General features: G+C 40.5%; 1 protein-coding gene across 1 annotated transcript in view; it reads right to left on the reverse strand.

Moving 5' to 3' along the window:
* Positions 1-15,658: 15,658 nt before the first annotated feature.
* LOC148014280 (P-loop containing nucleoside triphosphate hydrolases superfamily protein) overlaps positions 15,659-25,767 on the reverse strand; it is a 42,549-nt gene continuing 32,440 nt past the window's right edge. The window contains exons 6-7 of the mRNA XM_087666186.1: positions 16,508-16,665; positions 15,659-16,190 (exon numbers count right to left, since the gene is read on the reverse strand). Coding sequence (XP_087522312.1) covers positions 15,912-16,190; positions 16,508-16,665 — 437 coding nt within the window. The 3' untranslated portion in view covers positions 15,659-15,911. The remainder of the gene's footprint in view (positions 16,191-16,507; positions 16,666-25,767) is intronic.

Raw genomic sequence — 25,767 nt, forward strand, 5'->3', positions numbered from 1 at the left:
TGATAGCAGGGAAAGCTCATGATGAGCTAGATGCTTTTAAGGCTCAGCTCAAGAAGATCTTTGAGATGAAAGATCTGGGACAGGCCGCTCACATACTGGGTATGTGCATTAGACAGGACAAGCATCAGGGACTCCTCTACTTGTCACAGAGGGAGTACATTCATAAAGTCCTTGAGCGCTTCCGCATGCAAGACGTAAAGCCTATTGGCTGTCCATTGCCTTCTTATGTGAAGGTATCATAGGTTGATTGTCCGCAGACAGATCAGCAGAGGGTCGAGATGGCCAAGATTCCCTATGCATCCGCAGTGGGCAATCTTATGTATGCCATGATAGCCACTCGTCTAGATATTGCCTTTGCAGTCGGTGTTGTGGCACGCTATATGGCTACACCTGGCAAGAAGCATTGGGATGCCATGAAGGGTATCATGAGGTACCTGAAGGGCACTGCAGATATGTGCATATGCTATGGCAGCCAGGATACAGGAGTCGTGGGGTACACCGACTCTGATTATGCAGGACATGCAGATAATAGGAAGTCCACTTTCGGCTATGTATTCACCTATGTTGGAGGTGCTGTTTCTTGGATATCCAGGGTGCAAAAATGCATGGCCCTTTCCACTACAGAGGCCGAGTATGTTGCAGCCACTGAGGCTTGCAAGGAGGCCATTTGGTTGGGTCATTTAGTTGTTGACCTTGGTACTGATGCTATCCCTACACTGCATTCGGATTCTATGAGTGCTATTCTTTTAGCCAAGAATCCAACGTTCCATGTGAAGATGAAACACATTGAGATGAGGTATCACATCATACGTGGGGTCGTTGAGGACAAGTTTGTTGATCTTGTCAAGATCTTGACTGACCAGAATCCTGCAGATCTGCTCACAAAAACCCTCTCTACAAAGCGCTTTGCCTTCCTCAGGAGGTTGATGGGCGTGGGATGAGATGACGTCTTTCCTCATCCTATTGTACATGTGTACATGTTGTACTGTCTTTTTTCTTTTTCTTTTCACTCCTCACTGGGGTAGATTCGCCTTCAAAGTGGGAGGTTGTTGGAGGGTAAAGGCGCCTCTGCCAGCCACCCGTGTATTACTACACTGACAGTCACCGCCATTGCACACTGCAGGTGGCGGGTGCCCGTCACCATCACTTTATTCTTTATTCTTTTAGTGACAGTTTGAATAAAGGAAGGCCCGGTCACACATTGTGACTGTTGGAATTCCCATTTCTAGTCTCTCCCTTTCTTGCTCTTGCTCTCCGGCCATAGCTCTCAAGTCCAACCTTCGATCCATCGATCCCTTTCAAAGTGAAGCTAAGTTTGTTGCGTACATTTGACAATTTAGTATATTGGTATGTAACACTTTACAATGTTGTTTTGCTTTAGTAATTATATATACTTTTAAAACACTTTATTCTTGTGCTTATACATCACTCATTTTATTAGAGCTAGTTAAGAAAAGTGATGCATTGTAATTATTTTCTATCTCTAAATCTTTTTTTTTAATTTTATACACCACTCTTTTGTCTCTATACTAGACTTTCATTTTATTAGAGCTAGGTACGCGTAGGACACTACAACTCACACATGATGCTCTATCACAAGTTTTGTTCTTAGCTTGTAATTGTTTATAAGCACTTTGCCACAGTACACTACCACTTACAAGTTATGCGCCTCTCAATGGAAAATGTGTGCTACACCATGAAAGTGGACGTTACCACTTACATGTGTTGCATTATCACTTGTAAGTTGTCCTCTCTATGACTTATAACTAGATGTTGCCCCTTAAAAGTAGGACACTACAATTTATAAGTGGTGTGCCACCCCTGCAAGTAATCTAGTACCACATCAAAAAAAATTTAAGTGGTCCAATACCACCTACTTAAGGTCTAACACCACTACAAGTAATATAGTGTCAGATACAGTCTCCGATAAAATCCCTACAAGCTGCTATTTAGTACTCTCTACTTGCCCATTAGCTTGGGGCTTGTAAGACATCGTCCTATTATGTTTAATCTTCATAGCTTTTGTCAAAACCTCAATCACTTTATTCAAAAAATGTGCCCTACAGTTAGCCATAAGCTCCTTAGGTGGACCAAAACAACAAACAATCTATTTCAAAATAAAATTAACCATTTCCTTAAGCATTATTCTTCATTGTAGCATAGGCTTCAAACCACTTCATGAAATAGTTTGTCACCACAATGATATAACATTTTTGTGTAGTTGACGAGGATGTATAGGTCCAACAAAATCAATGTTCCACTTCTCAAATGGTAGCATAGCCATAATAGGAGTTAGTGGGTGTTTCCTCTTCTCCCTATTGCCATGTCTCTAACATGTATTACATCTCTTGACATATGCAAATGCATCCTCGAAAATCAATGGCTACTATTATCTGGCTCTCAAAGCTTTTTGTGCAATCAACCATCTAGCAAAGTGCCCTCCACAAGCGAAGTCATGATACTCTTCCAAGATAAACGGAACCTCATTAGGCATGGCACATTGGCAATAAGCATCATCGATCCCTTGTCAATATGGTATTCCTGTAATCAAGGTAAATTTCAAGGCTTGATGCCTAATTTTCCTCTTTTCAACCTTCAATAAAGTGGCTCCAATCTCTCTTCTGGATAGATAGTGTATTATGGCAACATACCAAGATGGAATGGAGACCATATCGACTTTGAATAGACCCTCAAGATCACTACCTTCAGCCAAGACTTCCTTCGACTCCCCAACATCCACAAGACATTCAACGATGCCCTGCAACTTTGCAACTTACTCTTAATTTCACAGTCAGACTCATGCAAAGTGATCAGCCACTTTACTAGGTGGTCATGCGGCTGCAACTTATTCAACAATAGCCTCAGCCCCTCTGCCTTCGTATAAAATAGTATATTTTCATATAGGATGTAGTGTCTAAATTTATTCATTGCAAAGGCTATCCTAAGGTACAATTTTTCATGTATATATAATTAATCTCAAACACCCCCAATTTATGACTGGCAAATACACTCATATGGTACCACTTCTCCTCCCAAATTTGGACTAAACAGTAGCTGATACTATACATCATAGCCACTAAAAATATATAAAATATTTCACCTCTTTTAGGTGTTTTCAAGACTAGCACTTTTGTTAATTATTACTTCACATTCTTGAAGGATACTTGACATGGATCACTTCAAACAAATAGATAATTAAAGTACAATAGATTCATCAATGGCAATGTCCTCTCAACCAATGCATTAATGAATTGTCGATAATATATGATTGATGAGATAGAAAATCACATGACCCGTGGGTATATGAGCTTGGCAGTCAGATTGCAAGATCCATGGCCTTCCAAATAATACTTAATAGCTTGGTCACCTACAAAACTAATAACCCTAAAGTCCAAAATGCATTCCGCATTAGCAACAGTCACGTGGCATTTGGTAATGCAATCTTCCAGTTTCCTTATACTATCATTAACCATCTAGAAAATTATGGAAGCATCCTTTTGGATTTCCAGTCCCAGTTTTTCCAATCAATTCTGAACTCATAATGTTGTCAGAGGATCCCCTATCCATAATGGCATGATCCACTAATATGCCATCAACATATGCTACCACCCTTAGGCAATGCTTTTTAGCATGTTCAAACCAATCATCTCCCAAAGAGGCTATTCCCAAGGGTTTGACGATATACCCATTGCAAACAATCTTCTTATTAAACTCTTTACGCACTCCTGGAGATAACTTAATCAACTCAAGAGATTCACATCAAGCTTTACCTTGCAAAGAGAATTGGCTAAGTCAAATTTATGATAATTAGCAATGGTTCTCTTCTCCCTCCAAACCATTCTTTCTCTTGGTCTCGTTGAAGAGACTTAGGTGCCTCTTTCTTAGCTTTTACCTTCTTCTTTAGCAACTCCTTATTGGAATTAGCTTCACCATCAGTAGCAACTTTTAGAGGACTAACTTCCACATCAGGGTTAAATCATCATGTTTAAGGTTTGCTTCAACAGGTTTTACATTATCCCTATCATTTTCTTTAACCTTCTGTTCTCTTATAATGGGTCCTAAATTGGAAGCCCCACTGGTGTTGACACGCATAGCTTCAATAAGGTTAATACCATTACCACTAGGGAACTATTCTACAATAGCTTTTGCTCTTTGTAATATTTGCTTTGGTCCCTCATCCTACTGAAGGTTATTCCCTTTTGATTAATTGGACTTAGTTGCTTACTCCCTTGCTAAAGAGAGATGATCTTACTCCAGCAAGTACTAGCTAGATGACCAAACTTTCCACATATGTTGCTTTTGACATTAAGGCAGTTTCTCAAAAAGTATTGAGCACCACACTACGTACAACTAAATCTTGATGAACCACCCTCTTCAAGATGTTGAGTTCTTATCAAGTTTTACTACTCATTTAGAAAATTAATATCTACTCATATTTGTCTATATTATTCCATTATCATATCGATATAATGCTTCATCATGTCCTTGACTTTGCCAAGAATATTTGATACACTTGACTTATAAGTCGTGATCATCCTACTGATTAATCGGCATGACATTAAGGTTCATCGTTTTTCTTCCATTATTTAGTGGAGTCATTTGGCTAGCCATTGACATAACAACATTAAGAGGAGCCGGCAGCATAGGCACATTCTACATTATGCTTTCTCTTCCATTCAAATTGGTCATAGGTATACTAGTCACACCTTGACTTCCACTTATCAATATCAAATTATTTTCCAGGACCTAGACTCGAATTTAGGTTAGCCCTAGATATGTAGGCCACTTGTAAGCATGACTCTACCACCTCTGCTCATGTAATAGCAGTGTCTATATATCAACAAGAGTAACACTACTCAACTACACTTGGATATTGAAGTCTAATCCGTGTAAAAACTATTGCCGGTTTGGAATAGGAATAGAGGTTTGCAATTTGCAAAACACCTCTTTCAGTTTCTTGGTGTACGCTCGAGCATTCTCATGGGGTTATCGACATGTCACATTTAGAACACACAACCAATATTGACCACCTATCTCAAGGAAAATTTCTCTTCGGAAGGCCACATAAAATAGATAAATCGTAGTTATAGTTCAGGCTTCCAAGCCATGATACCACATTGTAGCTCTTCCTTTCAAGGTCATGTTGAAAAACATCATGAGATGCCCTTTGTCCTAAATTCGACAATTGAATATTACTTTTTGAAACTCAGTGATATGGAGCTCTGCATCTTCCTCTGCTAATCAATTAAAAATGGGTAGAGGGAAACCTAGGGCTAGCAAATCCGGCGTTCCTACAAATCTATTGCAATGGGTTGTGCCATAATGATAACTGGATTCACTACAGGGGTCTTATCGAGGTGCAACTACACCTCAACTCAAAGTAGGATGACTTATCAAGTTAAGAGAGGCATGCTAGAGGTTCCCCTTCCCCTAATAGGCTGGCTAGGATAATAGGGTCAACAAGACCTCTCTTTATCAAGGATATCGAGCTACTACGCTTAGGAGAATATCTTCTAAGGATGTTGGATCTTGACTTGATGGTGTCTATCAAGAAATTATGGATCTATTTCAATGCTCTTTGGCATGCACTAAACAACTGGTCCCTCTATCAACCAAGATTTGGAAACCACCAGCTCTCGATAACAAATGCACCACCTCTTGGAACCAAAAATAGGCCCAATATAGGCTCTAAGGCTCTAGCCAGACCTCCTATGCTCAAACCACCCTCACAACCTCATGGTCAAGAGCATCTAGAGGCTACATACTGCTCTAAATAAATCATGTGTTTGTATCTATTTGTAGTCCAACAATTTTACCCATCCCAACTCCAAAAAAGGGAGTATACCACACATACAGGTGAATAGCATCTCATTGTACACACATATAGAGCATCCCCCAGTCAATCATTGTGGCTCCTCCAACTCTCCTACACCCTGGGGATTAGCCACAAGATGCTCTATCTCAAACATAAAACACAATCGTAACATTGTCCCCTCTTTTCCCAGATTGCATGTTCCAAGAGTTTTTTTTTTTCTCACTTAATCAGGCCCCAAATAAAATAGTACTATTCTACACCTTAGGGATCCCCACACACTCTCATCGTTGGTCAACAATTTTAGTAACCAATTGCAATGCATCCACAATAGACTTCCTCTTTCTTGATACCATATATAAAAATGCAAATGCAAGGTGTAATGACATATAGTGCTCAAACAAATTAGCCAATGTGTCATATGAAGTATATTATTTCAATGTTTTTCTTTCTAATGTAAAGTTGCATTACTTAGAAATAATATTTGACTAATCCGTGTTATTGTCTCTCTAAAACTTAAATGAAGCGAGTCTTATATGTCGTGATATGCATGGAAATCAAAATTTAATTGATAACTTTTCGCAATCCCTTTTTCCCTACCATTTAAGTTTTGCAATCATACACTGGTTTAAGAGGGTTTTTTATGTCAAAATTTCTTTGTAAAAAAGTAATAAACACACACTTTTACATAAAGATGAAGGTAGGTTGAGGTAAATCCCCATGCTCTACCTTCACCATACGTCCACACACATATATCTAATTTATAATGATTTTTTATGCATAAATTTAATTTTTCATTAAAATTGTATTTTTTTATAAATTTTAGTCATTTATTTTTTTAAAAAATCAAATTTATGAAGCTTATGTGGATTGTGATTCAATATTACATGCAATATGTCTCCATAGGAATACCATTTGAACCATAAAAATCCATGAAAATATCATTTTTCTACCACATTATGGGTCTTATGGCTTTGATTTTCATCAGATAAATTGCTGAAAATTACTAATTATTCTATGTTTTCCATTATATTCAACCATTTCTAATAATTTTCCATAAAAAGAATGAAAGATTCATCATAAAATTTAATTAAAGACTACTTACTCTATAATTTGCATACGTACGCGTTGTATTTTGAAAACAAGAAACTGCTGACACTCTTTGATAGCCTTGTTGATGCCTCCTTTGTGCTTTCTTGATCTATCCCTCCCATCTCATCGAAGCGGCACCCATTCACCCTCGTTTTCTCAACCCATATAAACCACGTTTATGGCGAGAGAGAAAGACTGAATTTCTATCTTTTCATTTACTGAGAGAGGAGAATGAGCAGAAGAGATAGAAAGAGATGAAGAAGAAAAGAGAGAAAGACTAGAAGAGGAGAGAGAAATATGGAAAAGGGGGAAGGAGGAAGGAAGCCATAGAAGCTGAAGGAGAAGGTCAAGAGTCAATTCTTAATTATGTCTCTAAATTGGTCTCTTACATCTTATATACCCTAGTCAGTGTGACTTGGTATCTAACACCTAGTTCATGTGTATCATGCTCGTTACATTCCATCCCAACCCTGAAATTTTTTACCCTAAAAAACAAAAGACAAATGGATGGACTTGATAGAGTAGCGAAAGAGCAGGGGTATAGAGTACTACTTTGATCCACATTACAATGAAAAGATTGGGTGAAGACTATAGACAACATGTTGTCCACTACATGCTTGTTGAGGTAAATCTGCCATAATTTTTGATGGGCTACTCCAAATGGAACATGAAAATGGAGCTTATTGATGAGCACTTTCATCCCATGTAGGAAGCACATGGCTATAATTGAGGCGGTATAAAACTATTCTATAAGAATGTATAGTCAACAAGCAATGTGGGGTCAAAAGGGGACATATTGAGCTCATTGGGCCTCATGAAGGTGAGGAGACTCATCCATAATGGTGGATGGGTGCTAGGAGGCTTCTTCAAGGGGTAGGACTTGTCATTTGATGAGGTATTCCTTGATGGATAGAGATCTCAAGTGTTTATCTCACTGCCCAATGCCTCAAGGATATACTAAATGATGCATTCTTCATCTAATTGCGGTGCCAATAAAAGGCTTTAGCTGGCTGACATGAAACACATTGTGAATCTTGGTGGTGGGAGGAATCTCTAATCGGTAAGCCAAGTCACCAACTCTCTTAAGGATTCGGTAGGGGCCATAGAAAAAATGGGCCAACTTGTTATTGTTGCCCTCCTCCTGAGCAGTGGAGTAATGGGAGTTAGGCATTTTCAAGAGGAGTAGGTCTGTCTCTTGGAATTCCAAATGCCTTTTTTTCTCATCAACGTAAAGCTTCATGTGGTCTTGTGCCTTCTAAAGATTCACTTTGCATTGCTGAAGCAGGGCCTCCATGTGCTCTAACTCCTCTTTACTCTGAGTCCAATCATTATGCAACTTTGAAATCAAATACACTTTGCATGCCTACATCCGTGAGAATGACTAGCACAATGGGACAAGAATGCATCTATTTCGTGATCTTCCATATGAAAAAAGAAGTGTGGAGGATGACAATCTTGCCATGGACCAAATAAGGTCATGTTTGAGCTAATATTGGGAGTTTTCATCCATTATCCCATACTGTAATTTATGAAATATGTGGTTGAAGTCCTCATCCGACAAATAGGCTTCCTAAAGTTCCTCAATCCAATCACTATGCAACTTTGAAATGGAAGACACTTTGCATGCCCACATCCATGAGAGTGAACCAGTCACACTATGTTATCTTTGCCCCTAGTGTAAGGGATGTAAAAATCATAATTTTGCAAAGTTTCCACCTATCTCCTCTACTTAGAACTCAAAGTAGACTGAGTCAAAAATTACTAGAGAACTCGATGTTCACTCTTCACTCTAAACTGACTGCCATATAGGTGATGGTTTCATTTCTTAATAGGGGAGGATGGACAATATCTCTTGGTCATGAACATTTTTTTTGTATCTCCTTTTCATCAAGCTTATGGCTCTCAAAAGCAATCATACCATGCTCTTGCAGCAATACACCAATACCTCGGCTACTAGCATCACACTGAATGGTAAAATCCTTTAAGTCAATGTATACGAGGATGGGAGCTGAAGTAAGCATTTCTTTCAATTGTGTAAAGTTGTGATCAACAATAGCATCTCAAAAGAATAATTCCCTTTTTAATTGATCGATCAAAGGTGTTGCAATGGCAGCACAATGCTTGATAAAGCGTCTATAAAATGAAGAGAGACCAAGGGAACTGTGTAATGAAGTAGTGATGGATGGTGTGGGTCGATCCTTCACACGTTGCACCTTTTTAGGGTTAGCCTGTATGATGATTTTTACTAACAATGTGCCCCAAGTACACCACTAATGTATGCATATAGATACACTTACTGACCTTAGCAAATAGCTTATGATCTCTCAAGACATCAAACACCCTTCTCACATGTGCCAACAAGTGCTCCTCTTGTGATTTTCTATAAATGAGAATGTCATCAAAGAAAACGAGCATAAATTTGAACAAGGAGTGCAAGATTTTATTCATAAGCCCTAAAATGTGGGAGAGGTATTAGTTAATCCAAAAGACATCACTAGAAAATGCTAAAGCCCTTGATCAATCCTGAAAGCGGTTTTGATCTCATCACCCTCCCTCATGCATACTGATGATAGCTAGAGTGTAGATCAATTCTAGTGAATAATTGTCCCCCTTTCAACTCATCTAACAAGTCATCAATCTGTGGGATGGGATACTGATTCTTGACTATAATCTTATTCAAGTCCTTGTGTAAACCCCATTTTAAGTAACTCTTTGACTTGCTTTGCAACATTTTCATGTTCACACTTGGAGAGTCTATAAGATAGCTTATTCACTAGCTTGGAATGGGAATCTAGATCAAGTGGATGGTCCACTTGTCTCTTAGAGGGATGGGCTGTGGGCATCTAGAATAAATCATTTTACTCCACAAGTAAAGCCGGCAAGGCTGAATTCTTTGAGGGTTAATTTTAATATTTCATATTCAAGTGCAAGACGAAGATCTGTGAGCATTTCTTAAGTCCCTTTTGAGTTGCTTTACTATAAATTAGTCGAAAATCAGTATTATCCTAAACTTCCTCCAAGTGGATGAGTTGTCTATGCATCATGAATTCCATGTAGAGTTAAGAGAAATCCATAGTAATTTTAGCCAAATGTTTTAGCTAGTCACAACCCAAGACAACATCAATGAGGCCCATGTCTAATGCAATTGGATCAATTGGTGCCACATAATTTTTAGCCAAGCATAGGGAAACTTTGGAGCATACATGTGTGCTAATTTCTTCTTCATCATTTGCTACTTGAACTTTCAAGGGGTGATGTAATTCCATAGCGATGCATTTCAATCGATCAATGGCTGATGTATTGACCAAACTATGTGTACTACCTTTATCCACAAGGATAAATACATAATTTCTATTAATATTTCCCTGAATACATAGAGTGCTCGGGCTCCCAAAGCCATTCCATATATCCATTCCATGTAGAGCAAAAAGAAATCCATAGCAATTTTACCCAAATATTTTAGCTAGTCACAACCTAAGATAACATCAATGGGGCCCATGTCTAATGCAATTAGATCAACTAATGCCATATAATTTTCAACCAAGCATAGGGGAACTTTGGAGCAAAGGTGTGTGTTGATTTTTTCTTAAAAATTTGCTACATCAACTTTCAAGGGGTACTGTAATTCTATATTTGTGTGTTTCAATCGATCAATGGCTAATTTATTGACAAAATTGTGTGTAATATCATTATCCACAAGGATAAATACATACTTTCTATTAATATTTTCTTGAACACATAGAGTGATGGGGCTCCTAGAGCTAGTCCATGGAGATGAATCAAAGGAAAATGGTAGTCAAGTGGGGTGTAGTAGGGGTAATCAAATCAAGAGCATGAGATGGGCAACCACATGGGTCAAAGGGAAACCCATCCTTCAAATCATAGAACTACTTTTAGTCCAAATCCTTGACATACTCCTTATTTTCAACATGTAATTCATCCTCATCATTATTACAATCTTCCATTATATACACATTATGAACTTTCACCTAAGTTGTCTTATAAGGGCATTTTGAGGTATGGTCGTGTCACCACATTTAAAACATAGGCCTTTTTCTTTTCGGTCCTTCACAACATCTAGGGAGACGAACTTTTGACTACTTACACCATTCAAGCTTGATGCAATTTTGGATCTATTTTGAGTGTATGTACTCTCACCATTAGAGCCAAGTGTTGTCCCAGTACCATATTTTCTTTCAACATGAAAGGGAGGGTAAGTAGGTATTTTGAGGCTCCTACTAGGCATGGGATTGCCTCTAAAAATGCCTCCACATGGAACTAACCTCAATGGGGTGTGGGGATGTCCATAACCTTGCTAAAAATTCTCATTTTTATAATACTTTCTTGCATATCTTTTTGCCAACTCAATTGCAATGAATAAAGTGGAAGGCTTTTGAGCCATTACATCAGCCATTGCTGCTGACATTCTAGGCTCTAACCCATAGATGCACTTGTGCAGTTTTGCAGCATTACTAATATTCTTAATATACATGGTCAAGTTCATGAATTGATTAGTATACTCCCATACTATGAGATTACATTGGTCAAGCTAATACCATCGTCTTGCCAACCATTCTTTTTCCATAGGGGATATAAAGATCTAAATCATATGTATCTTAAACTCTTCCCAATCAATGAACTAATGATTCTCACATCGATTGATATAACATCACCATGTGTGGGTAAATCCCTCTAGATGGAGAGAAGCAAAGTGAATTTTTTTTATCATCAATGCGTGGGTAGATATTGAAGTAAGACTCTAATTTGGAGGTTCATTCTTCCAATTTTGATGGAGATGGTGATTACTCATTATACTTGGTAAGAATGATCTTGTAACAAAGTTCATGGGGCCCTTACTGCCTATGATAGCCTTGCTATCCATGCATACTAGGCTGTCCATACATACCATGATATCCATACATGCCATGTTGTGTATTGAACCCATGGTACCCAATGTTACCATGCTAGCCATTAATGCCATATCATCCATGATGGGACTGAGCTAGATAAGGCCCATTGGGACGCCTAGGGTGAGTGGGTGAGATTTGCCTAGTGTGAGGGTCTTACGAGGGGGATTGGTTGCATGGATAATGGGAGAGCTCAAGAGGCTCATCATGTAGGAAAGCTCACCAATCTCGAATGTGGAGGGAGGAGGAATACCATTAGTTTCAAGAATGTCATGCGGGTCATGAAGTGGGTCCAATGATGGAGGCCATCGCAATTTACGCTTGGACTTATTTGCCTTGTCTTGTGTCGGGGTGGTGGCCAACTGGGCTACAAGGGTAGTGAGGGGTCCATATTGGGCACTTTCTCTTCCATCTCACCATTAAAATCTTATGCCAAGCTCGATTCTTCATTCATAAGACTCTGGATCCCTAATTTTCCTCTAGACCTTCTCATGGGCCTTACCTTTGCCTTTCTATCATGCCATCTGAGTGCAGTCCACAAGACCCATTGTCAGTAAAATGGGCGTAACTTCTAGTAGGAAACTCCAATTGAGGAGATTTTCTATTCAAAATTAAGGGAACAAAGCTCTCTTCAAGATGAGCTATAAAAGTTTGTAACATAAAATGATTAGAGAGTTTTGCAATGGGATCTATATGCATGTGGTCTATACCCTATCCATAGTGACCTTAGTTCACAAAAATGGCCATATCTTTTAAACCGTAGCTCCGATTGGGGAGATTATTTATTCAAATTGAAGAGGACAAAGCCATCTTCAAAATGAGCTATATAGCTTACTCCCAGATGTAGTACAAAATTTATAGCAGAAAGCTTTCTATGATTGTTCCTGAATATGTGCAACTAAAACATTGTTTGTCCAATTCCAACATGCACTGTATAAGGGGTTAATGGGCTGAGGAGCCTAATCATCATAGTAAGAAATATCCTAAGCATAATTAGTATGATCCCAAGTACATCTAAGCATTCATTTGCTCTGCCATCATTACATAAGAAAGCCTAAATATCATACATCTTGCATTGATTCCATACATGTCAAGTGCCATACATGGGTGTCTTGATCACTAAGAGTGTCAAATAAAGATGTATCTTATTGATAATGGGGTAGCCATGGGATGTACATGCACCTACATATAAGTATCAAGCTCCGGATCATCAAGAGATAGCAAAGTTCCCCTTGGGCTAGGTTGTGTATCCCTTCAGGGTCTTAAGTGGTAAGAGAGGGTCACCTCTCTTTTGGCTTACCACCTTACCTAGCATTGGCATTTTTCCTCAACTGAAGTATACACGGTATGCAACCAGCATGAGATGCAATGGAAAATAGAGATTGGTCCTTTTCATGAGATGCAAGGATTGAACAAGAGCTTGGGTGGGACTTACCTTGACAGCCCATTGACTCATTAGTTGCCACTTAACATTTTACGACGACTTATCAACTATCCACTTGGAATTAATTCAACACACACATGATCGGATAAGTGTTAAGAGTCAACAATAATCAATGAAAAAGAGTTAACATGATGCATTTGAAAGCAAAAGGAAAGCAATTAGGCTATTTAATTCCATGTAAGTAGCATGCATTCAATAAAGGACTCTACAATGTGGACAATATGCATCCTTAATCTCTCCAACAAAAGGACTAAGCTCAACAAGTGGATTAAAATGAGAGATTAAGATTGAATTAGCATCTCTTCATTGCTCGAAGTAAATAGATGAAGCATGATCCCACAATGATCCACGTTCTCCGTTAAGTCAACCCGAGTAAGCAAAACACTCAAATGGGTACAATCTTCAAGAGCTTTATGCATCTTTTGATGGTGGAGGGCTTCCATGATGGATCGTGAGCTTGCTCTTCAAGAATTGAAAGCTTCAAGTTGAGCTTTCATGGCTACCCACCATAAGAATTCTTGGCATGTTGAGCTTCATGTCTTCAATCGAAGTGAATGAGGTCAAGAGTAGCTAAAGGGGCTCCTAAGGGCTAGGATCGAGGAGGGTATGGACTGATTTGAGAGCTCAAGTTGAGCTTCAATGGCTACCTAAAATAGTTCATTGACGTGCACTAGGGATTTTAGCTTATGGGATCTTAGATGTTGGAGAATGAAGGCCAAGATCTTGATCAAGTAAAGGGGAACAATGCTTAATGCTCTGGGAAGCTCCTGGAGTGGTGATAAAGGTGAGCTAAGCAAGAGACGAGCAACTTGCTCAACGCAATTTGTGCCATAGATTGCAGGCCGGTACCTGGGGAGCTCCTAGGGCAAAACAACACAACTATGATGCTCTCTGGGTTGCTTGGGATTTCTTGGGCCCCTTACCCATGGCAACTTGTACGGAAAAAAAATAAAAAAACTAGAGCAAAAAATTATTGAAATATTTACCCTCCTCTACTCTAGAGTCTCGATCTTTGTCTTGAGACCCCTAAAAGTTACATGAAAAAGACTAACGACTTGCTAAGTTCACCATTTTACCTCCAAATACATCACAGGCTCTAGTGCTCTTGCTTGCTTCAAAAAAGTTATCACTAATCGTAATTTACATATGTACCTATTGCTTGAGTAACTAAGGTTTCCAAATTTGAAAAGGAGACTAAATAGAGAAAGAGAAAATGGAAAAATAACCAAACCTTGAAACTTTGATACTATTTGAATGAATGAGAGTAAGAAGAGAGGAGAATGAGAAGAAGAGAAAGAGAGGAAAAAGAAGAGAGAAATACTAGAAGAGGAGAGAGACAAAAAAAGGGGGAGGGGAAAGGAAGCCATAAGAGCTGAAAGAGAAGGTAAAGAGTTAGATTTCCATTATGTCTAAATACCCTAAACCGAGTTTCTTACACCTTATATATCCCGATCAATGTGATCCAGCATCTAACCTCTACTTCCCATGTATCCCACTCATTACACCCTAGCCCCTTTCACATTATCCGTCAAGGCACGTTAAGTGTGATAGCTGAGGGTTTCCGTCACTAACCCCCAAGTCCCTTCAAACAGTGTTATGACAAGGAGACACATGCACCTTCTACTCCAATCGAATCTAGCATTTACATTAGTTGCTCCAGCCACAGTATATGCAATCTCGGGCTAGGGCTTCTAGCTTTAACACTCATGCCCCTTCGTGATGAAAGAGGAGACATCAGATCCTTAAAACCTCGAACATGATTTGCAAGCCCTTACTGCTACAGGAGATCACTGCACAGCTTGTAGTGTGCAATCCCCACCCCCTGGACGGCCCGCTCCACTACTGCTCCAGATCCACGAGAAAGCATCAGAGTCTTGCCACATAGCCACCATGTCTCTCATGGTATGCCACATTTCCTTCTCGAAGCAAGGTCTGAACAAAATGAACTGCGCACCCTGTCAGTATCAATCAGAATTGCCCATGCCAAAACCAAGAACAAAGTTTTGAGAGAGGATCTGAAGCAAATGTATAATCGAGAGGATTGGTGTCCCATAAACACTGGTACGGCATTACAGAACATCCCCTAAATTCACAAATGACGTGCTTTTCAGATAACCAAGCTACATGGGTGTGCAAATGTCCCGTGCTGTGCAGTGTGAGGGTTGCCATTGGCTGGAAGGTAGCATCCTTGCACACCCATAGAGCAACATGTGTGGCCAGGGAGGACAAGATTTGAGGAGTCAAAGGAGCATTACACTTCAGATGCCCTATGTACTATGACATCAAAGTGTCCCACATCCTCTCTCTCTCTCTCTCTCTCTCTCTCTACAATAACCTCGAAAGGAAACGCGGATTTCCAACTTCCTTCAGTTGAAATTGGATGCTCTTGATACAAAATACGAATTAATATACATGCTTTCTGTTTACGGAGAGTATGGTACAAAAAAATGGAATGTTACAGATGTGTAGCCCTTGCTCTCAGGCATAAGAATTACTGTACAATTCAGGATATAATCTTTGAGAAGGAAAAGATATTCGATGCATATGGGCACAGAGAGAGACACAAACAAATGCATGCTGTCTCCTGAGAAACGTCGTGGTGAAGCGATACATTGCCTCGTCTTTTGATTGGCCATGTGCGGGGGGGGTACACCTGTCATCTTTTGATAGGTTGTCGGCCAGAGCTTTTGCTGTCGGGGTCCAATACAGGTAGTTTTGGGTTATCAAGTTCCGATTGCAATGGCTGGAGAGTTTCCATGTGGCAGATAACTCCGTTCTGACGAATGTGCTGCAGCAGCCTGAGGAGGAACTTGTTGTGGTTTATGGTGGAGCTGTCACACACCAGTGCAACATGTTTCCTCGATCTGGTGACAGCCACATTTATTCGCCTGCGATCGCCAAGAAAGCCCACCGCTCCTAATGTGTTTGAACGAACCTATGAGTAGTACACAATTTGCTCCTTTCAGCACTTCACTCCGACAGAATAAATGCTGCATTATCATCTACAGCTTAACAAAATGCTTAACAACAACCATTGAGTAATACATGCATGCATACAGTCTAAGGTAAAGCATTGGAGGTTGCTACCCTTCAAAGAAGGGCAGACAAAATAAAGTCATGACATTGTAATGTTGAATTCAAATAGTGTCCCCTACCAACCTCTTTCGGAAGCCAGTAAGGTAAAATTAAGCATTGGGCAAATACGGCAGACATCTATTGTTTTTCCTGAAACCTGAGGGCAGAAAGTATTACCATCGAAATAATGACGGCATCAGCTTCCCTCCCTTGGAAACTGTCCACACTTGCAACTTGAACAGCTGTGGCTTTGGGCACATCTTCCAATCTGTCTCGCAATAGCTGCACCTGTGCAATATAGGGAGACTGCACCACTATTGACGCAGGGGAAACACCTGCAAATCACGTAGATCCCATTGGTGAGCAGAAATTAAGCTTTCTCAAAAGAGATCAAAGGAGACAAAAACTATCCCAAGAAACAGTTTTGTTGACTTGGTAAGTATGATTATCATCACTTTCATGCACGTATGAAGTTTTAATAGAAGAAATAAAGTGCATTGATGCCAAACAATTATCTGCTGGTATGAGTGATGTGGCTATGGAGAAATGTTATTAGGGTGCTCCTAGCTGTGAAAGTTTCATGAGTTGAGACTGCACACTAACGGCAACAGTTACTGCACAAAGTAATGCAAAATATGCACATCAAGGCTTTGTCAAGTCGATGGTTGCTTTGGTGACTACAATTATGCTACATGAATAACGTACTTGCACACCAAATTTGTGACCTTACTCTTGAGCAATCCAATCTCTTTCAAAGGGTAAAACCAATGAGTCTGCAAAACCATGGCTCAGATGGCAAATTATTGATATTGTTGAGATTTGACTAGTCTTGTGCCAGTTGCTTGGGCTCGATGGACGGCTATCATTCCTTACAGGCTACTCATAAGTCCGTCTGCAAGACAGTCTAGCACATCCATACATGCCCAATTGTTGTTGAAATGTCACATGAACCCTGTGCTCTAGGTGACACACTGACAATATAGTACAGAATAAGTTGCATATATAACCTCCAAATTACCAGTCACTCCTCATAGGTGCTGTTTTGTACACTGGAGGACTGCTGGCTTGGCATCCCTGCCTTGCACAGTATTTTCTGACAGCTCAGGTCACCCTGACAACTGGCTCCTCATTAGCTTCTACGATGGTTCATGCATGATTCCACACATCTGTTTGTTCCATGATCTGATGAAAGCACCACGCCTCCTTAAAAGTAGGCGGACTGAGTGGCATGATTTACTTCTGCATCTGATTGCCAGTGGCAGGCCAAACTGCTACTCAGTCCTCGCATTGTCGCACATCGCTTGACTGGCAGCCACGTGAAGTGCCCCTTCTCGATTGAACTCAATGGTCTGCAGTTGGTTTCTTGTGCTTAACAAAAAGTGCTCTGATAGCAGATTTCTTTTGAGGCTGATTTCGAACTTTTCACACACAAGCTAGTGTAGCATGGTGGTGAGGAATGCATGTCATAGGAGAAGCTAGCAATATTCAGGGCTCGTCTGGGAACTGGGGAGTGGTGGCCTGCCTTCCAGAATTGAGATCAGGAAGGAGTGCCTATACACAAAGGAGTTGACCCATAATATATGAGCTGTAAAGGTTGTCATTTGGAACTCCTGATGTTTGAAGGCAGTTCACCCCAGCAGCATCTTGTGGCACTCGTTGTTGCCACCAGCATGTGGAGGCAAGTGGCATGTGGCAAATAATGAGGTCCTGTCCTAATCTTAAAAATGGGCTGCGGTTCAAAGGAGGCAAGCATGAAATCTGAACTCCTTAGCTAACCCATTGCTTCTACAAATTCAAGATCACGTTGAATGGGCACCAACGAACCAGGTCTGGAGACCACATGGATCAGGGACTTTCCTATTTCAATGGTCAGGCTGCCTAGAGAGGTTTCATAGACCTTGTGGCACTTTTGCGCCCTCTTGGTTTGAAATGAGCCTGAGGGAATCATTGTCTGCGTATCTAGACAAGGTCTTCATAATTTGGCTATTCAGATCCAGTGCTGGGGCCAAGGAGATCTTCCCCAGCCCCAACTGAGCAGTTGTCCCCCCAATGAGATCTCAACTTTGAAGGATAGCCTAAAAGTTCATTTTGAAATATAAGTTTAGAGTAACAATTCTAATTGGTTGTGCATTATAGTTTCTAGAAGGGCAATCAAGGATGCTTTCTTGTGACTGTCAATATTTGACTTTCCCCTTACGGGAAAAGGTAAAATCCCTACCCTTTGGAAAAATGCTATACCTTTCAAGTTTCAAGCCTGAAATATACCATCAATGATTGATCACCTCGAACTACATGATAGTGCCTAGGTACCCCAACATTCCTAACTACAACTAGATCCAATTCTATGTATTGTTACCACACTTGGGTAGTGAAGTGAACACACTTAGGACTGCCAGGGCACTCCTTTCTCTCTCTGGGAGGTTTTTTTCTTCCAGCCTTGTATATATGCCTATTCACTTTAGGGCATATTTAGTCTTGTAAATCTTCTTCTTTCACACCTCTCAATACAATTTTGAGTTGTGCTTTCTCAAGCTTCTTCTTCTACTAACTATGTACTTGCATTGCTATAATCCTAAGTCCAACAATTTGAATCACAGCCTTTGACCTCTTGAGCAAAGTCATCAACACCCTCCACTTCATTTCCTCAAATTGGGACAAGATTTGGCATGCATTCTCAAGTCAACATATATTGTGGGAAAGACCTTTAGAGCATGGAGTCTTGAGATTTTTGATTCATGCTTGTTCTAGGCTCCGATTGCACTATTACTAATACTGTGCAGGCTATTTCATCCTCTTGTACAGAATTTATTAACATAAGTCAAGTAAGAGCCCCTATAGTCTACTTCATAATGTGCTACTATCTACATAGAATAGGCTGGTTTTGATCATATTTTCCTCTATATATACAACATTTAGTTATAAATACTACAAGCCTATACTCCTGTCACTAAATTGATTGCCTATTCTCTATTTAATAAATTTATGTCAATAAATTAATGATTCGCTTTTCTTTAAGTATTAATGATGATCTAGCATGGCCATGAGACCATTTAGAGGCCAGTATTCCTAGTGCATCACTTAATGGGCCAATCAGAGCACTGTGACGGGAATATCTCGTACAAGCAGTATAAGTTATGAAGGGGGAAAGAAGTATCTGGCAAAGTGTAAGAGTGTACACAAGAACCAAGAAGTTACACGTAAATGAAGAAGGATTAAGTTCTAAGAAGAGGGAGTGCATTAACATTGTGTATATGTATTTATGTGTGCATCCAAGGACGCCTAGGAACGTGTACTTGTGTGTAATGAGCATTGCATTCATTTGGGGTCATCCTCTCCCTTACAAGTCAAGGTTTAAGGTCTTTTCTTTCATTAAGAAAGACAAGAGAGGTAATTCTCTCACTAAAAAAGACGAGAGACATGAACCTCTGAAAGTGAGAAGTGAAGTGATTCTCTTTCTAAGGTCTAAAATGACACAAGCTTGGAATTCAATCTTAAGGTTGAAGCCCAAGGCAATTTAATGAACTCTCCTTAAGGTAGTTGCATGGACCACAAGTTAAGAGTACAGTTTAAGAAGTTATTTTTTTTAAAAGACACAGTGAATCCATTTTTAAAATATCTTGCGATAGAAAGACGATCTCTAAAAATGGCTCGCATGGGTTATCGGAAACAACGAGATCTACAACTTTCATGTTGGACGTTTTTTCATCCGAGCAATACATAGAGAGATATCTCAAAATTGGTGCTACAGAGTAGATCCTGGAATAGCCACATCTTGCATGAAGATCAACTCAAGTTTCTCTCCAAGTAGAGAAGCTCTTGAAAACCTATAAAAGAGGAGACTCTCCTTGGGTGTGAGGAGAGGGAGGAAGCATCACTTTGCATGCATCCAAGAGGAGAAGAGAAGGTGCAAGTGTTGCAAAAGCTCTACTGAAATCAAGTGCTGCGGAAGCCCTGCTGAAATCAAGTGCTACAGAAGCTCTGCTGAAATCAAGCTCCAAGAGGAGAGTCCTACACATATTGTGTAGGAGAGAAGGAGACTCAAGCAAGATTGAAAGGTGCCAACTTCCAAGTTGTGCAAGTGTTAGCCGGTTGTATACCGTGCAAGAAACCATGATCTTGTTTCCAAGATCTACAAGTAAAAACTAGTTTATGTGTAACGGAGGAGCTTGCTCCTTGTCAATAATATAACTCCACAAGCGGGGAAATCGGCCCATCTTCCAGTCCCTAGTGTTCTCTCTCTCTCTCTCTCTCTCTCTCTCTCTCTCTCTCTCACATGTATTCTCTCTCTGCACCAACATAATATTCACCATATATATTTTAAGTATGTAAGAAAGTCGAGCGTGTATCTCGGATCTTATAACAACTCCTATGGAGACAGGTTTGAAGTTAGCCTTCATGATGCTGAGGCTCGAAGTTAATTCTATGTCTCCATCTATCAATAGGCTATTGGATACTTGATTTATGTATGCATTACAAGGCCTAGCATTCAAATTGCAATCTCACAGATGGGCATGTTTATGCATAGCCTAGGCACTAAGCATGGACAAGCAATAAACCGGATCTTTCCGTGCTCAAGTGGTATTCAGCACCTTGGACTGTTTAATCCCAAGGGGAGATCATTACCACTCGATTTACATGCTTTTTCATATTTTAATTTGGCTGATTATTATGACACGTGTATCCACAAGTGATTTTTAATTCATGCTTGGTAGCTCATGCATGTCATGGTTCAGTAGCAAGAAGCAACCCATTCTGGCCACTTCTAGCTACAAAGCTGAGTGCAGGGAACCTTTCACAACTATAGTTGAGTCTGCTTGGCTCAAATACCTTTTAGCTAATTTAGCTGTTGGACAATCATCTACTACCACCCTCTTCATTGATAGTCAGAGCGCATTAGCAGTTGCACAAAATCCAATGTTCCATGCACCTACTAAGCACATTGAGGTACACTAATCATTATGTCAGGGGGAGACTCTCTCAAGAAACCTTCATGAAAGAATAGAATTGTTGGGCCATAGTCATACAAAGTCTACCTAGATCCTAGGAAGGGAATTGCTGAAATTAGTTTTCACAAAGCATTTGGCATCCAAAATGAAGCAATATTTTCTTTTAGTTAGCTCTATATGACCATAAGAAATCCATTCCATTTACATTTGTAAACCTTTCAACTTCTTGAATGAAAGTGAAACATCACTTGAACTCATCTCTATCTTATATAAAGTCACCATCTCTATCTTAAATAAAAGTCACAAACTGCTGTCTTCCATTAAGGAGTAAATGGTACATATGCCCATCACGCTTATAAATACATGCTGCATACGGCTTATTGATGACATGTCCAGGCTTGACTATCCACTAACAAAATGTTGACCCCAAACATTCTAAGAGGTTGCTATTGGAGCGCTCTCTCTAAGATTAATGATCCACTCAAAGCATATTCAAACCCTAAATGTTAAAAGAGATCATTGTGTAAGGGGTTAAGACTCTCCATCAAGCTTGGCTAGTCATTATTCATACCCCCTTTTGACAGGTCGATTCCATCACATTCAGCCAATCTGAAAGGTCAATTGCTTCTATTATACTAGTCTAGGAATTCCTACTTTGTTATGTAGCATGCCTAAAAGTGATTACTTACAGCAAGTGCAGCAACATGTAAGATGTATGGTGTCAGGTCTTTATTATTGTTCATTGATCAAACAACTATTATGGTTCTCATAGCGAGCAAAGTGCCAAACATATTGCATTTACACCCTAGGTTGCTCATGGATATTCGGATTTCCAAATGATTGAAGACACCTTCCCTGGAGCAAGAAGGATCAACTACAACATGAGGGACAGTACGCCACTCTCCTCGATATGTCATTGAAGTGCATGCATGAAAGGAGGAAGAAAGAGGCTAGAGTATATGAATCATTTCTGCAATCCAAGACTACCGTTAAAGACCTTGGCCAAATTTGAAAAACCTAGAGAACGTAGTTCTAACTCGGAGCCTCTAACTTTGGACCCAAGAAGTTCCCATCGCACAATCAGAGGTTGACAATCGTCTAAAAACCAAAGTTTACAAAAGGAAAGTTACCGATGAACAAAAAAGGAAACTTGACTTGACACATAAAGGCTAGAAGGAGAAGCAACTATCAATAACCTGATATGCAATGTACAATGTATGAACCTCTAGCACTCAGGTGTGCCCATGCATTCAAGAATGGAAAAATGCCAATGCACAATAGAGAGACAGGGCATGAATACATTTACAGACATAAATGTACAAAGGCCAAGAATGTGGTATACAAATCTAGTAGTGGGGCCAACCTTTGTCAAGCTTGGCTTCCCTACTTAATGGACCAGGTCAAAGCCTCAACTGCCAAGAGGCAAGTGCATCCTGTCACATCAGTAGTAAACCACCTATCCAAATAAGCTGTCTAATTGTTGTTGTCCGCTTAATATAAGGTTTGTTGGGTTTGATGCACTGGTCACAACCTGCCCCGCTTCTGTTTGTATAAGCGAAAGAACACATCCTTCAAAATCTTAGGCTCAAAATGCCTAGATGATTGGGTAACCTTTGAATGTCACCAAAGAACAGGTAAGTTCGAAACAATGAAATAGAATCTACTCTTACACCTGGATCAAATTCACAGTAGTGTAAATGAAGGCCAACAAGCAAAGAGGGGTGCATCTTCTAATGACATGGAGATTTCTAGAGGGTAGGTGATTGGATTTGATCTATCAAACAATGACAAATCTCCTTAGGGCTAGCTTGGACATTCCTTATGTAAAGCTTTTTAATTCCTCCTTTGGACTTGCATCCAATGTACACCACTCATCCACCTTGAAAGAAACTGGTCTCCGGGTATTGTCTGGGTACTTGACATGACGTAGTCTGATCCTATCCTAAATCATCTGATCCCGAATGGTCTTTGGGTCTTGTCCATTTTCTAGATATACTCCTATAATTAGGCCTCAACACCCTGCAAAGCCTACAAAAAACCAGCATACACTCTCATGGGATAGTAAGTTGCCCAAGATAAGCTCCCAATATAAAGCCAAAATTGCCAAACATACAGCTCATGTTGAGCTAAAACACGCTTTTCAGCTGATTAGCATTCTTAAAACAGCCCCAAAGCACACTTAATTAATGAAAAACCCTAAAGAGGGGAGTGGTCCGAGGGAGTTTCAATGGTCCCCCAAAAACCCTAATTCTTTGGGGCACCCTTCAACATCTATAAATAGGCAGGCTGCCCCCATGCAGCCTTATTCCATCTGTGCAAGTTTCACACCCTTGAGTGCAGATTTCAGCCATCAATCCACACACACGTGGCTGTCCAACCCCAGAGACTGCTGCTAGACCTATTGCTGTGTTTGCTCCTCCAGTGTGTAGGCAACAGCTGGCAGCCCATCTCCATCATCAGGCGACAGCTTCTCCACACCAAGCGACAGCTGCTTGCCCTCTTTGTCATCTATCCAGCTTGCGTTTGGTGCTCCAGGTCCTCCTCAGACCTACGTTTCTTGCGTCCTCTCCATCCTACACTCTGACTGGTGGTCACAAACTTGGGATCCGTCTTCGGTGAACATCACTCTCCAACACACTACTCTACCCTAGAGTATTTGTACACTCTTACATTCATTTGCAGTATTCATTCACTTCTTCAGAGTTGTGTTCTTCTCTCCCTTCTTATGTTTGTGTTTGAGTTTTGAGTTTTGAGTTTTGCGTTTAGGGTTTGAGTTTTGCTTTATGTGTTTGTGTTTATCTCTTTGTGTTTCTGTCGTGGTTGTACACTCTGTGTTTCCTCAGTGCAAACCCTAGTAGTTTTCTTCACATGATATCAGAGCCGATGCTCTTGTAAAGAGTATCCTGCGGATATTGTGGAGAGCTAGTCTTTGTGTGAGGCACACAATACAATCTCATAACTGAATCACAATGTCCCCAGACACCTTCTCCAATTCCTATGATGTTCTATCAAGCTTCTCCATCACTCAAGGCCCTAAGACAGCATCATGGACTCGGTGAGGAGAACAACACTCCACTTTCACCTTCACCTTTTTTTTCTACTCCTATTCTAGATTTCACTAACATGACAAAGGAGGACTTTGAGGAGTACTATCACAACAAGTACACTAATGTTTACACCCCTCCTACAAGCTTTGCTACCACATTCGGACCGGTTGGTAAGACTGGCCACCTCTCCAATCATAGCGGACATATGGCATTTGGAGCGTCTCGTGATCCATCTTCATCATTTCAACGAAGTCCAATGTCAGGTTCATACAACCCTTTTGAGTTGAATGAATCAAAACCCCCGCTTGCATTTTCTTTTGAGATGCAGGATCCGGATGGCTTTGCGTATGTGAACTTTAGTGGAGGGGGCTCATGAAGCAGACGAAATTTAGGTACATCTACAGCTTCTGTTTCATTTGAGTATGTAACACACACTTCTCACTTCCCTACCATCCCACCCTCTTCTACCTCCAGCCTAGATCATCTCTCTTCATCCTTTCAAAATCTCGAATTACACTCCACATCCACTTCACACACTAGGGGTTGGATCTTCCATCTCCACTCCTAGCACCTTCTCCTTCTCTTCCCATTCTCTACCTCTTTGCACCATGGTACTTGGTTAGGAAGAATGCTACCCTTTAACATCGTGCCTCTCACCTTTGTGCAAATGAGCACACCCATAGCACCTGCGACGGCTGTGATGGGCATCCCTCTCACTACCCCAAGATTCACCTCTCACATGACCACTCAACCATAGAGGATTCCATCCTTGGCTTATGGTGTGTCATCCCACTTACCTTGGGTTACAGCTACGTACAGATTTCCATCTTCTGCTCCGCGTGTTTCCATCCCACCTCCACCATGGGCGGCTACGCATACGGCTACCATGCCCATGCCTAGTCAACCCATCCCTACCTATGGATCCACCTTGCAAACTACCCAAATGCTTGGTGGGCACTCTGGGGCCCATTCCCAAGTGCACTCCACTTCCCCATCTTACCCCCATTACACTTTTTCACACCACCCATCTCCGAGCGCTACCACTCTTGTTGCAATGACCAAGAATGCCTTCACATATAAGACTCGTTTTAATGGGTCGAATTTCACCACTTGGTCAAATTTCATGCAACAAGTGCTTGAGTCTCACGGTCTTTGGGACCTCGTCATTGGTCTAGAGCCTATGCCGGACCCTCAACTAGCTCACCCTAACTACATCCATCAATGGAGAGTCCGCAATGCCATAGCCAACGTTGAGCTGATGCAGGGATTGCTTCCTGAGTTTCACTCTCAGTTACGGCACTTACTGCTCGCGTCAGAGTGTTGGAGTCATCTTCTCGACCGCTATACGGCCCAAGATCGTACTCGGTGCATAAATCTCGACTTTGAGCTTCAAGAGTTCTCTATTAAGGAAAGGGATAATCTAAGAGTCAAGCTGGCTGAATAT

Source organism: Lygodium microphyllum, chromosome 25 (genome assembly GCF_053477565.2).
Source record: "Lygodium microphyllum isolate KBCC chromosome 25, Lygodium_microphyllum_v1.1.10, whole genome shotgun sequence".
Taxonomy (NCBI): Eukaryota; Viridiplantae; Streptophyta; class Polypodiopsida; order Schizaeales; family Lygodiaceae; genus Lygodium; species Lygodium microphyllum.